A 10867-nucleotide genomic window follows, 5' to 3' on the forward strand; every position below is an offset into this window, starting at 1 on the left:
AACTGTCCTCATATATACAGTACCAGTCATATATATATACAGTACCAGTCATATATATACAGTACCAGTCATATATATATACAGTACAGTCATATATATATACAGTACCAGTCATATATATATACAGTACCAGTCATATATATATACAGTACCAGTCATATATATATACAGTACCAGTCATATATATATACAGTACCAGTCATATATATACAGTACCAGTCATATATATATACAGTACCAGTCATATATATATACAGTACCAGTCATATATATATACAGTACCAGTCATATATATATCAGTAAATATATATATACAGTACCAGTCATATATATACAGTACCAGTCATATATTATACAGTACCAGTCAAACGTTTGGACACACCTACTCATTCAGGGTTTTCTTTATTTTTACTATAAAGACAGGCACACATATAACGTCTGAGAGTTGACAGTGCATGAGGTCAAAGGAATTGTCCTAGAGCTCCGAGACAGGATTGTGTCGAGGTACAGATCTGGGGAAGGGTACCAAAAAGATGTCTGCAGCATAAATGGTCCCCAAGAACACAGTGGCCTCCTTCATTCTTAAGTGGAAGAGGTTTGGAACCACCGAGACTCTTCCTAGAGCTGGCAGCAAGGCCAAACTGAGCAATCGGGGAGAAGGGCCCTGACCAAGAACCAGATGGTCACTCTGACAGAGCTCCAGATTTCCTCTGTGGAGATGGGAGAACCTTCCAGAAGAACAACCTGCAGCACTCCACCAATCAGGACTTTATGGTAGAGTGGCCAGACGGAAGCCACTCCTCAGTAAAAGGCACATGACAGCCCGCTTGGAGTTTGCCAAAAGGCACCTAAAGGACTCTGACCATGAGAAACAAGATTCCTCTGGTCTTGATGAAACCAAGATTGAACTCTTTGGCCTGATTGCCAAGCGTCACGTCTGGAGGAAACCTGGCACCATCCCTATGGTGAAGCATGGTGGTGACAGCATCATACTGTGGGGATGTTTTCAGTGGGAGGGACTGGGGAGACTCATCCAAGATGAACAAAGCAAAGTACAGAGAGATCCTTGATGAAAACCTGCTCCAAGCACTCAGGACCTCAGACTGGGATTAAGTTTCACCTTCCCAACAGGACAAGGACCCTAAGCACACAGCAAGACAACGCAGGAGTGGTAGCGCAGGAGTGGCTGAATGTCCTTGAGGTGGCCAAGTCAGAGCCGAACTTTAACCCGATCGAACATCTCTGGAGAGACCTGAAAATAGTTGTGCAGCAACACTCCCCATCCAACCTGACAGAGCTTGAGAGGATTCTGCAGAAAAGAAAGGGAAAAACTCCCCAAATACAGGTGTGCCAAGCTTGTAGCATCATACCCAAGAAGACTCAAGGCTGTAATCGCTGCCAAAGTTGATTCAACAAAGTACTGAGTATTAATTTATTTTTTTTACCCCTTTTTCTCCCAAATATCATGGTATCCAATTGGTAGTTACAGTCTTGTCTCATCGCTGCAACTCCCCTACGGACTCGGGAGAGGCGAAGGTCGAGAGCCGTTCATCCTCTGAAACACGACCCAACCAAGCCGCACTGCTTCTTGACACAATGCCCACTTAACCCAGACGCACCAATGTGTCGTAGGAAACGCGTACAACTGGTGACCGTGTCAGCGTGCACTGCACCCGGCCCGCCACAGGAGTCGCTAGTGCGCGATGGTCAAGGACATCCCTGCTGGCCAAACCCTCCCCTAACCCGGACGACGCTGGGCCAAACCCTCCCCTAACCGGACGACGCTGGGCCAAACCCTCCCCTAACCCGGACGACGCTGGGCCAAACCCTCCCCTAACCCGGACGACGCTGGGCCAAACCCTCCCCTAACCCGGACGACGCTGTGCCAAACCCTCCCCTAACCCGGACGATGCTGGGCCAAACCCTCCCCTAACCCGGACGACGCTGGGCACATTGCGCGCTGCCCCATGGGTCATCCAGTCACAGCCGGCAGAGACAGAGCCTGGTCTCGAACCCAGAATCTAGTGGCACAGCTAGCACTGTGATGCAGAGCCATAGACCACTGCCCCACTCGGGAGGCCTAGTTGTTTTTGTTTTAGTACATTTACAAACATTTCTAAAAACCTGTTTTTGCTTTGTCATTATGGGGTATTATCGATGAGGAGAAAAATATATATAATTTAATCAATTTTACAATAATGCTGTAACGTAACAAAATGTGGAAAAAGTCAAGGGGTCTGAATACTTCCTGAATGCACTGTATATGAAACTATTACAACTATGTTGCTGTTTGAAAAGAGAAGTATGAATGAAGTACAGAAATTAATGCAGAACAATGTGCAGAAGTGCCAGTGTTTATATAGTATAAACCATTCACCTACATCTGATCTGAGTCATATTGGTTCTGTTATGTGTTTATATAGTATAAACCAGCCACCTACATCTGATTGAGTCAGATTGGTTCTGTTATGTGTTTATATAGTATAAACCAGTCACCTACATCTGATCTGAGTCAGATTGGTTCTGTTATGTGTTGTATAGTATAAACCAGTCACCTACATCTGATCTGAGTCATATTGGTTCTGTAATGTGTTTATATAGTATAAACCAGTCACCTACATCTGATCTGAGTCAGATTGGTTCTGTTATGTGTTGTATAGTATAAACCAGTCACCTACATCTGATCTGAGTCATATTGGTTCTGTTATGTGTTTATATAGTATAAACCAGTCAGCTACATCTGATCTGAGTCATATTGGTTCTGTTATGTGTTTATATAGTATAAACCAGCCACCTACATCTGATCTGAGTCAGATTGGTTCTGTTATGTGTTTATATAGTATAAACCAGCCACCTACATCTGATCTGAGTCAGATTGGTTCTGTTATGTGTTTATATAGTATAAACCAGCCACCTACATCTGATCTGAGTCAGATCGGTTCTGTAATGTGTTTATATAGTATAAACCAGTCACCTACATCTGATCTGAGTCAGATCGGTTCTGTTATGTGTTTATATAGTATAAACCAGTCACCTACATCTGATCTGAGTCAGATTGGTTCTGTTATGTGTTTATATAGTATAAACCAGCCACCTACATCTGATCTGAGTCAGATCGGTTCTGTTATGTGTTTATATAGTATAAACCAGCCACCTACATCTGATCTGAGTCATATTGGTTCTGTTATGTCTTTATATAGTATAAACCAGTCAGCTACATCTGATCAGAGTCATATTGGTTCTGTTATGTGTTGCATAGTAGTCACTTGGCCTGAGATATGGCTGTAGACTCCTATAGACTCTAACAACCTGAGGACTCATGTCTCACTAGTCTTCTGCTGTCGTAACAATGCTATCCTGAACCTAGTAGCCTGTTAAGCTGTAAACCTGTGTTCTGTATCAGCCTTCTAGTGGTGTTGTTGTCCTGTGTCTGTGTGACAGGAAGCTGATGAAGAAGCTGAGTATGGAGCCTCCGGAGAGGATCACCAGCCTACAGACTCTATGGGACAACCACAAAGTAGCAGAACCAGGACCGTGTGGTGAATACAATACCTTATTGTGTGTGTGTGTGTGTGTGTGTGTGTGTGTGTGTGCGCCCGCATATCACTACATTGACCCTCCTCTCTCCTATATCTGTGTTCTGTTGCGTCTGGATGTGGATGTGTATCACTACATTGACTGTCCGCTCTCTCTCTCTCTCTCTGTCTCTGTCTCTCTGTCTCTGTCTCTCTGTCTCTGTCTCTGTCTCTGTCTCTGTCTCTCTCTCTCTGTCTCTGTCTCTCTGTCTCTCTCTCTCTGTCTCTCTGTCTCTGTCTCTGTCTCTCTGTCTCTCTCTCTCTGTCTCTCTCTCTCTGTCTCCCTCTCTCTGTCTCTCTGTCTGTCTCTGTCTCTCTCTCTCTGTCTCTGACTCTGTCTCTGACTCTCTCTCTCTGTCTCTCTCTCTCTCTGTCTCTCTGTCTGACTCTGTCTCTCTCTCTCTCTCTCTCTCTCTCTCTCTCTCTCTGTCTCTCTGTCTCTCTCTCTCTGTCTCTCTCTCTATATATATATATATATCTGTCTCTCTCTCGGTCTCTGTCTCTCTCTCTCTCTCTCTCTCTGTCTCTCTCTCTCTCTCTCTCTCTGTCTCTCTCTCTCTCTCTCTCTCTGTCTCTCTGTCTCTCTCTCTCTCTCTGTCTCTCTCTCTCTCTCTCTCTCTCTGTCTCTCTGTCTCTCTCTCGGTCTCTCTCTCTCTGTCTCTCGGTCTCTCTCTCTCTGTCTCTCTCTCTGTCTCTCTCTCTGTCTCTCTCTCTCTCTCTCTCTCTGTCTCTCTCTCTCTCTGTCTCTCTCTCTCTATATATATATACAGTGCCTTGCGAAAGTATTCGGCCCCCTTGAACTTTGCGACCTTTTGCCACATTTCAGGCTTCAAACATAAAGATATAAAACTGTATTTTTTTGTGAAGAATCAACAACAAGTGGGACACAATCATGAAGTGGAACGACATTTATTGGATATTTCAAACTTTTTTAACAAATCAAAAACGGAAAAATTGGGCGTGCAAAATTATTCAGCCCCTTTACTTTCAGTGCAGCAAACTCTCTCCAGAAGTTCAGTGAGGATCTCTGAATGATCCAATGTTGACCTAAATGACTAATGATGATAAATACAATCCACCTGTGTGTAATCAAGTCTCCGTATAAATGCACCTGCACTGTGATAGTCTCAGAGGTCCGTTAAAAGCGCAGAGAGCATCATGAAGAACAAGGAACACACCAGGCAGGTCCGAGATACTGTTGTGAAGAAGTTTAAAGCCGGATTTGGATACAAAAAGATTTCCCAAGCTTTAAACATCCCAAGGAGCACTGTGCAAGCGATAATATTGAAATGGAAGGAGTATCAGACCACTGCAAATCTACCAAGACCTGGCCGTCCCTCTAAACGTTCAGCTCATACAAGGAGAAGACTGATCAGAGATGCAGCCAAGAGGCCCATGATCACTCTGGATGAACTGCAGAGATCTACAGCTGAGGTGGGAGACTCTGTCCATAGGACAACAATCAGTCGTATATTGCACAAATCTGGCCTTTATGGAAGAGTGGCAAGAACAAAGCCATTTCTTAAAGGTATCCATAAAAAGTGTTGTTTAAAGTTTGCCACAAGCCACCTGGGAGACACACCAAACATGTGGAAGAAGGTGCTCTGGTCAGATGAAACCAAAATTGAACTTTTTGGCAACAATGCAAAACGTTATGTTTGGCGTAAAAGCAACACAGCTCATCACCCTGAACACACCATCCCCACTGGCAAACATGGTGGTGGCAGCATCATGGTTTGGGCCTGCTTTTCTTCAGCAGGGACAGGGAAGATGGTTAAAATTGATGGGAAGATGGATGGAGCCAAATACAGGACCATTCTGGAAGAAAACCTGATGGAGTCTGCAAAAGACCTGAGACTGGGACGGAGATTTGTCTTCCAACAAGACAATGATCCAAAACATAAAGCAAAATCTACAATGGAATGGTTCAAAATAAACATATCCAGGTGTTAGAATGGCCAAGTCAAAGTCCAGACCTGAATCCAATCGAGAATCTGTGGAAAGAACTGAAAACTGCTGTTCACAAATGCTCTCCATCCAACCTCACTGAGCTCGAGCTGTTTTGCAAGGAGGAATGGGAAAAAAATGTCAGTCTCTCGATGTGCAAAACTGATAGAGACATACCCCAAGCGACTTACAGCTGTAATCGCAGCAAAAGGTGGCGCTACAAAGTATTAACTTAAGGGGGCTGAATAATTTTGCACGGCCAATTTTTCAGTTTTTGATTTGTTAAAAAAGTTTGAAATATCCAATTGTCCCACTTGTTGTTGATTCTTCACAAACAAATACAGTTTTATATCTTTATGTTTGAAGCCTGAAATGTGGCAAAAGGTCGCAAAGTTCAAGGGGGGCCGAATACTTTCGCAAGGCACTGTATATATATCTCTGTCTCTGTCTCTGTCTCTCTCTGTCTCTGTCTCTGTCTCTGTCTCTGTCTCTCTCTCTCTCTCTCTCTCTCTCTCTCTCCCTCTCTCTCTCTCTCTGTCTCTCGGTCTCTCTCTCTCTGTCTCTCTGTCTCTCTCTCTCTCTCTGTCTCTCTCTCTGTCTCTCTCTCTCTCTGTCTCTCTCTCTGTCTCTCTCTGTCTCTCTCTCTATATATATATATATCAATTCAATTCAATTCAAGGGCTTTATTGGCATGGGAAACATGTGTTAACATTGCCAAAGCAAGTGAGGTAGATAATATACAAAGTGAATATATAAAGGGAAATAAACAATAAAAATTAACAGTAAACATTACACATACAGAAGTTTCAAAACAATAAAGACATTACAAATGTCATAATATATATATATACAGTGTTTTAACAATGTACAAATGGTAAAGGACACAAGATAAAATAAATAAGCATAGATATGGGTTGTATTTACAATGGTGTGTGTTCTTCACTGGTTGCCCTTTTCTCGTGGCAACAGGTCACAAATCTTGCTGCTGTGATGGAACACTGTGGAATTTCACCCAGTAGATATGGGAGTTTATCAAAATTGGATTTGTTTTCGAATTCTTTGTGGATCTGTGTAATCTGAGGGAAATATGTCTCTGGGCAGGAGGTTAGGAAGTGCAGCTCAGTTTCCACCTCATTTTGTGGGCAGTGAGCACATAGCCTGTCTTCTCTTGAGAGCCATGTCTGCCTACGGCGGCCTTTCTCAATAGCAAGGCTATGCTCACTGAGTCTGTACATAGTAATAGGCATATATCTCTCTCTCCCCTCTCCAGGTGGTTTCTCTCAGATGTACAGATGTGTGTGTGACTGGCTGGGTCTGCCCTACAGAGAGGAAGTTCAATGGGTCAGTATCCTCTTGGCTAACTAATAATTATTTATGACTAAATTTATTATTATTATCAGGTGTGTTTTAACATTTCCTTACATCTGGGGAATGACACGAGGTTTGTGTTCATGTCCATGTTGTCTTGTCGGTTCAATAGAACATGTAGCCTAGGTACTGTAGGTTCTAGAATCACTATGACAGTGGTGACACACCTACTCTAACAGTCATTTCCTGTCTAATCAAATCAGAGTTTATTGGTAGCGAACACAGTTTTGTAAATGTTATTCTTCTGTTTCCAGCTCCAACAGTGCAGTAATATCCAGTACACATCTATCACACTTAGCAGGATGTAGACACACCGTTTGCTGCATAAAATGTGCTTAGAAATCATTTGTTAATTCTTCATCTTGAAGTGCTCGATTCCATTTAACGTAGCTATTTGATTACTATGACAGTGGTGAGAAGGAAGCTCACAGTCTGTTTCCTGTCACGTCTTCTAGGACGTAGACACCATCTATCTGACTCAAGACACACGGGATCTCAGCCTTCAGGACTTCAGTCATCTGGAGAATAGGTGAGTCACTAGGTTCAAGACACACGGGATCTCAGCCTGCAGGACTTCAGTCATCTGGAGAATAGGTGAGTCACTAGGTTCAAGACACACGGGATCTCAGCCTGCAGGACTTCAGTCATCTGGAGAATAGGTGAGTCACTAGGTTCAAGACACACGGGATCTCAGCCTGCAGGACTTCAGTCATCTGGAGAATAGGTGAGTCACTAGGTTCAAGACACACGGGATCTCAGCCTGCAGGACTTCAGTCATCTGGAGAATAGGTGAGTCACTAGGTTCAAGACACACGGTATCTCAGCCTGCAGGACTTCAGTCATCTGGAGAATAGGTGAGTCACTAGGTTCAAGACACACGGGATCTCAGCCTGCAGGACTTCAGTCATCTGGAGAATAGGTGAGTCACTAGGTTCAAGACACACGGGATCTCAGCCTGCAGGACTTCAGTCATCTGGAGAATAGGTGAGTCACTAGGTTCAAGACACACGGTATCTCAGCCTGCAGGACTTCAGTCATCTGGAGAATAGGTGAGTCACTAGGTTCAAGACACACGGGATCTCAGCCTGCAGGACTTCAGTCATCTGGAGAATAGGTGAGTCACTAGGTTCAAGACACACGGGATCTCAGCCTGCAGGACTTCAGTCATCTGGAGAATAGGTGAGTCACTAGGTTGTATCTCATGCACTGTAGTACTCTATCATGGCAGCTACTGAACAGTAATACAGTAATACACTTTGTCATGTTTTCTAACATTAATGTTAAAGGGGACAAAGCAATAGCAAAGCGTCGTCCCACTACTGTTTGTGTAAAAAGCTGAGGGATGTGGCTAAAGTAACCAGTCTCAGATGAATAGACAGGGCTCTGGGTGGAAGGACTGACCATCCAGGATATACAGTCGTGGCCAAAAGTTTTGACAATGACACAAATATGAAGCCTGCTGCCTCAGTTTGTATGATGTCAATTTGCATATACTCCAGAATGTTATGAAGAGTGATCAGATGAATTGCATTTAATTGCAAAGTTCCTGTTTGCCATACAAATTAACTGAATCCCCCCCAAAACATTTCCACTGCATTTCTGCCCTGCCACAAAAGGACCAGCTGACATCATGTCAGTGATTCTCTCGTTAACACAGGTGTGAGTGTTGACGAGGACAAGGCTGGCGATCACTCTGTCATGCTGATTGAGTTCGAATAACAGACTGGAAGCTTCAAAAGGAGGGTGGTGCTTGGAATCATTGTTCTTCCTCTGTCAACCATGGTTACCTGCATGGAAACACGTGCCGTCATCATTGCTTTGCACAAAAAGAGCTTCACAGGCAAGGATATTGCTGCCAGTAAGATTGCACCTAGATTGCACCATTTATCGGATCATCGAGAACTTCAAGGAGAGCGGTTGAATTGTTGTGAAGAAGGCTTCAGGGCGCCCAAGAAAGTCCAGCAAGCGCCAGGACCGTCTCCTGAAGTTGATTCAGCTGCGGGATCGGGGCACCACCAGTACAGAGCTTGCTCAGGAATGGCGGCAGGCAGGTGTGAGTGCATTTGTACGCACAGTGAGGCGAAGACTTTTGGAGGATGGCCAGGTGTCAAGAAGGGCAGCAAAGAAGCCACTTCTCTCCAGGAAAAACATCAGGGACAGACTGATATTCTGCAAAAGGTACAGGGATTAGACTGCTGAGGACTGGGGTAAAGTCATTTTCTCTGATGAATCCCCTTTCCAATTGTTTGGGGCATCCGGAAAAAAGCTTGTCCGGGGAAGACAAGGTGAGCGCTACCATCAGTCCTGTGTCATGCCAACAGTAAAGCATCCGGAGACCATTCATGTGTGGGATTGCTTCTCAGCCAAGGGAGTGGGCTCACTCACAATTTTGCCTAAGAACACAGCCATGAATAAAGAATGGTACCAACACATCCTCAGAGAGCAACTTCTCCCAACCATCGAGGAACAGTTTGGTGGTGAACAATGCCTTTTCCAGCATGATGGAGCACTTTGCCAGAAGGAAAACGTGATAACTAAGTGGCTCGGGAACAAAACATCGATATTTTGGGTCCATGGACAGGAAACTCCCCAGACCTTAATCCCATTGAGAATTTGTGGTCAATCCTCAAGAGGCGGGTGGACAAACAAAAACCCACACATTCTGACAAACTCCAAGTATTGATTATGCATGAATGGGCTGCCATCAGTCAGGATGTGGCCCTGAAGTTAATTGACAGCATGCCAGGGTGGATTCCAGAGGTCTTGAAAAAGAAGGGTCAACACTGCAAATATTGACTCTTTGCATCAACTTCATGTAATTGTCAATAAAAGCCTTTGACACTTATGAAATGCTTGTAATTATACTTCAGTATCCATAGTAACATCTGACACAAATATCTAAAGACACTGAAGCAGGAAACTTTGTGGAAATTAATATTTGTGTCATTCTCAAAACTTTTAGCCACGACTGTTTGCATTAACTTTGTTGACAAACAATCGAGTTATAAACACAGTTCTATTTTAAGTTGTGATGGGTATGACAGTTGATGGGGCATTTATAAATTATATTCTTCAAGAACCAATGGGTACATATCATTCATATATAAGTCTAAAAATGTATGTAGCAACTGCATCTTGTCCCTTTTAAATGTGTAACGTTTCACTTTGTAATTCAATTCTGTAATTTAAATTCTTAAATGCTGTAAATTTCATATTATAATGGTTGATTATTTGAAATGTAAAAAAATAAATATGCATTGACATTGTCTTTAACCTCCTGATATGGGTTTACTGAACCAGCCTTCATCCATTCTCCCAAGGTGTTTAATATCCCAAAGGTGATTGATATTGTCTCTGTGTCCCTGGCAGGGATCTAGTGGCTATAATAGCAGTGTTGGAGTACAACCAATGGTTCACAAAGCTCTCCACAAAGGATTGTAAACTGGTGAGTTAAACTGAGCCTTCGTACCCCCACTCTGTCTGCCTCTGTCTCCTCCCTTTCCTCATCTCTCTGTCTGTCTCTCTTTCTGTCTGCCTCTGTCTGTCACTCAGTCTGCCTCTCGCTCTCTCTCTCTCTCTGTCTCTCTCTCTGTCTGTCTCTCTGTCTGTCTCTCTGTCTGTCTCTGTCTCGCTGTCTGTCTGTCTCTCTGTCTGTCTCTGTGTCTGTCTCGCTGTCTCTCTGCCTGTCTCTCTGCCTGTCTCTCTGTCCGTCTCGCTGTCCGTCTCTCTGTCTGTCTCTCTGTCTGTCTCTCTGTCTGTATCTCTGTCTGCATCTCTGTCTGTCTCTCTGTCTGTCTCTCTGTCTGTCTCTGTGTCTGTCTCTCTGTCTGTCTTTCTCGCTGTCTGTCTCTCTCTCTGTCTCGCTGTCTGTCTCTCTGTCTGTCTCTCTGTCTATATCTCTGCCTGTCTCTCTGCCTGTCTCTCTGCCTGTCTCTCTGTCCGTCTCGCTGTCCGTCTCTCTGTCTGTCTCTGTGTCT

At 43.9% G+C, this 10867-nt stretch overlaps 1 protein-coding gene across 1 annotated transcript; it reads left to right on the forward strand.

The window, feature by feature from the left end:
- The first annotated feature begins 3068 nt into the window (after nt 1-3068).
- Nucleotides 3069-10419, forward strand: LOC116371659 (F-actin-uncapping protein LRRC16A-like). The gene is made up of 4 exons (XM_031820550.1): nt 3069-3539; nt 6793-6863; nt 7346-7419; nt 10260-10419. The coding sequence occupies exons 1-4, from the start codon at nt 3449-3451 to the stop codon at nt 10342-10344; spliced, it is 321 nt and encodes a 106-aa protein (XP_031676410.1). The 5' UTR covers nt 3069-3448; the 3' UTR covers nt 10345-10419.
- The last annotated feature ends 448 nt before the right edge of the window (nt 10420-10867 follow it).

The sequence above is a fragment of the Oncorhynchus kisutch genome, unplaced genomic scaffold (genome assembly GCF_002021735.2).
Source record: "Oncorhynchus kisutch isolate 150728-3 unplaced genomic scaffold, Okis_V2 scaffold3482, whole genome shotgun sequence".
In the NCBI taxonomy this organism is placed as follows: Eukaryota; Metazoa; Chordata; class Actinopteri; order Salmoniformes; family Salmonidae; genus Oncorhynchus; species Oncorhynchus kisutch.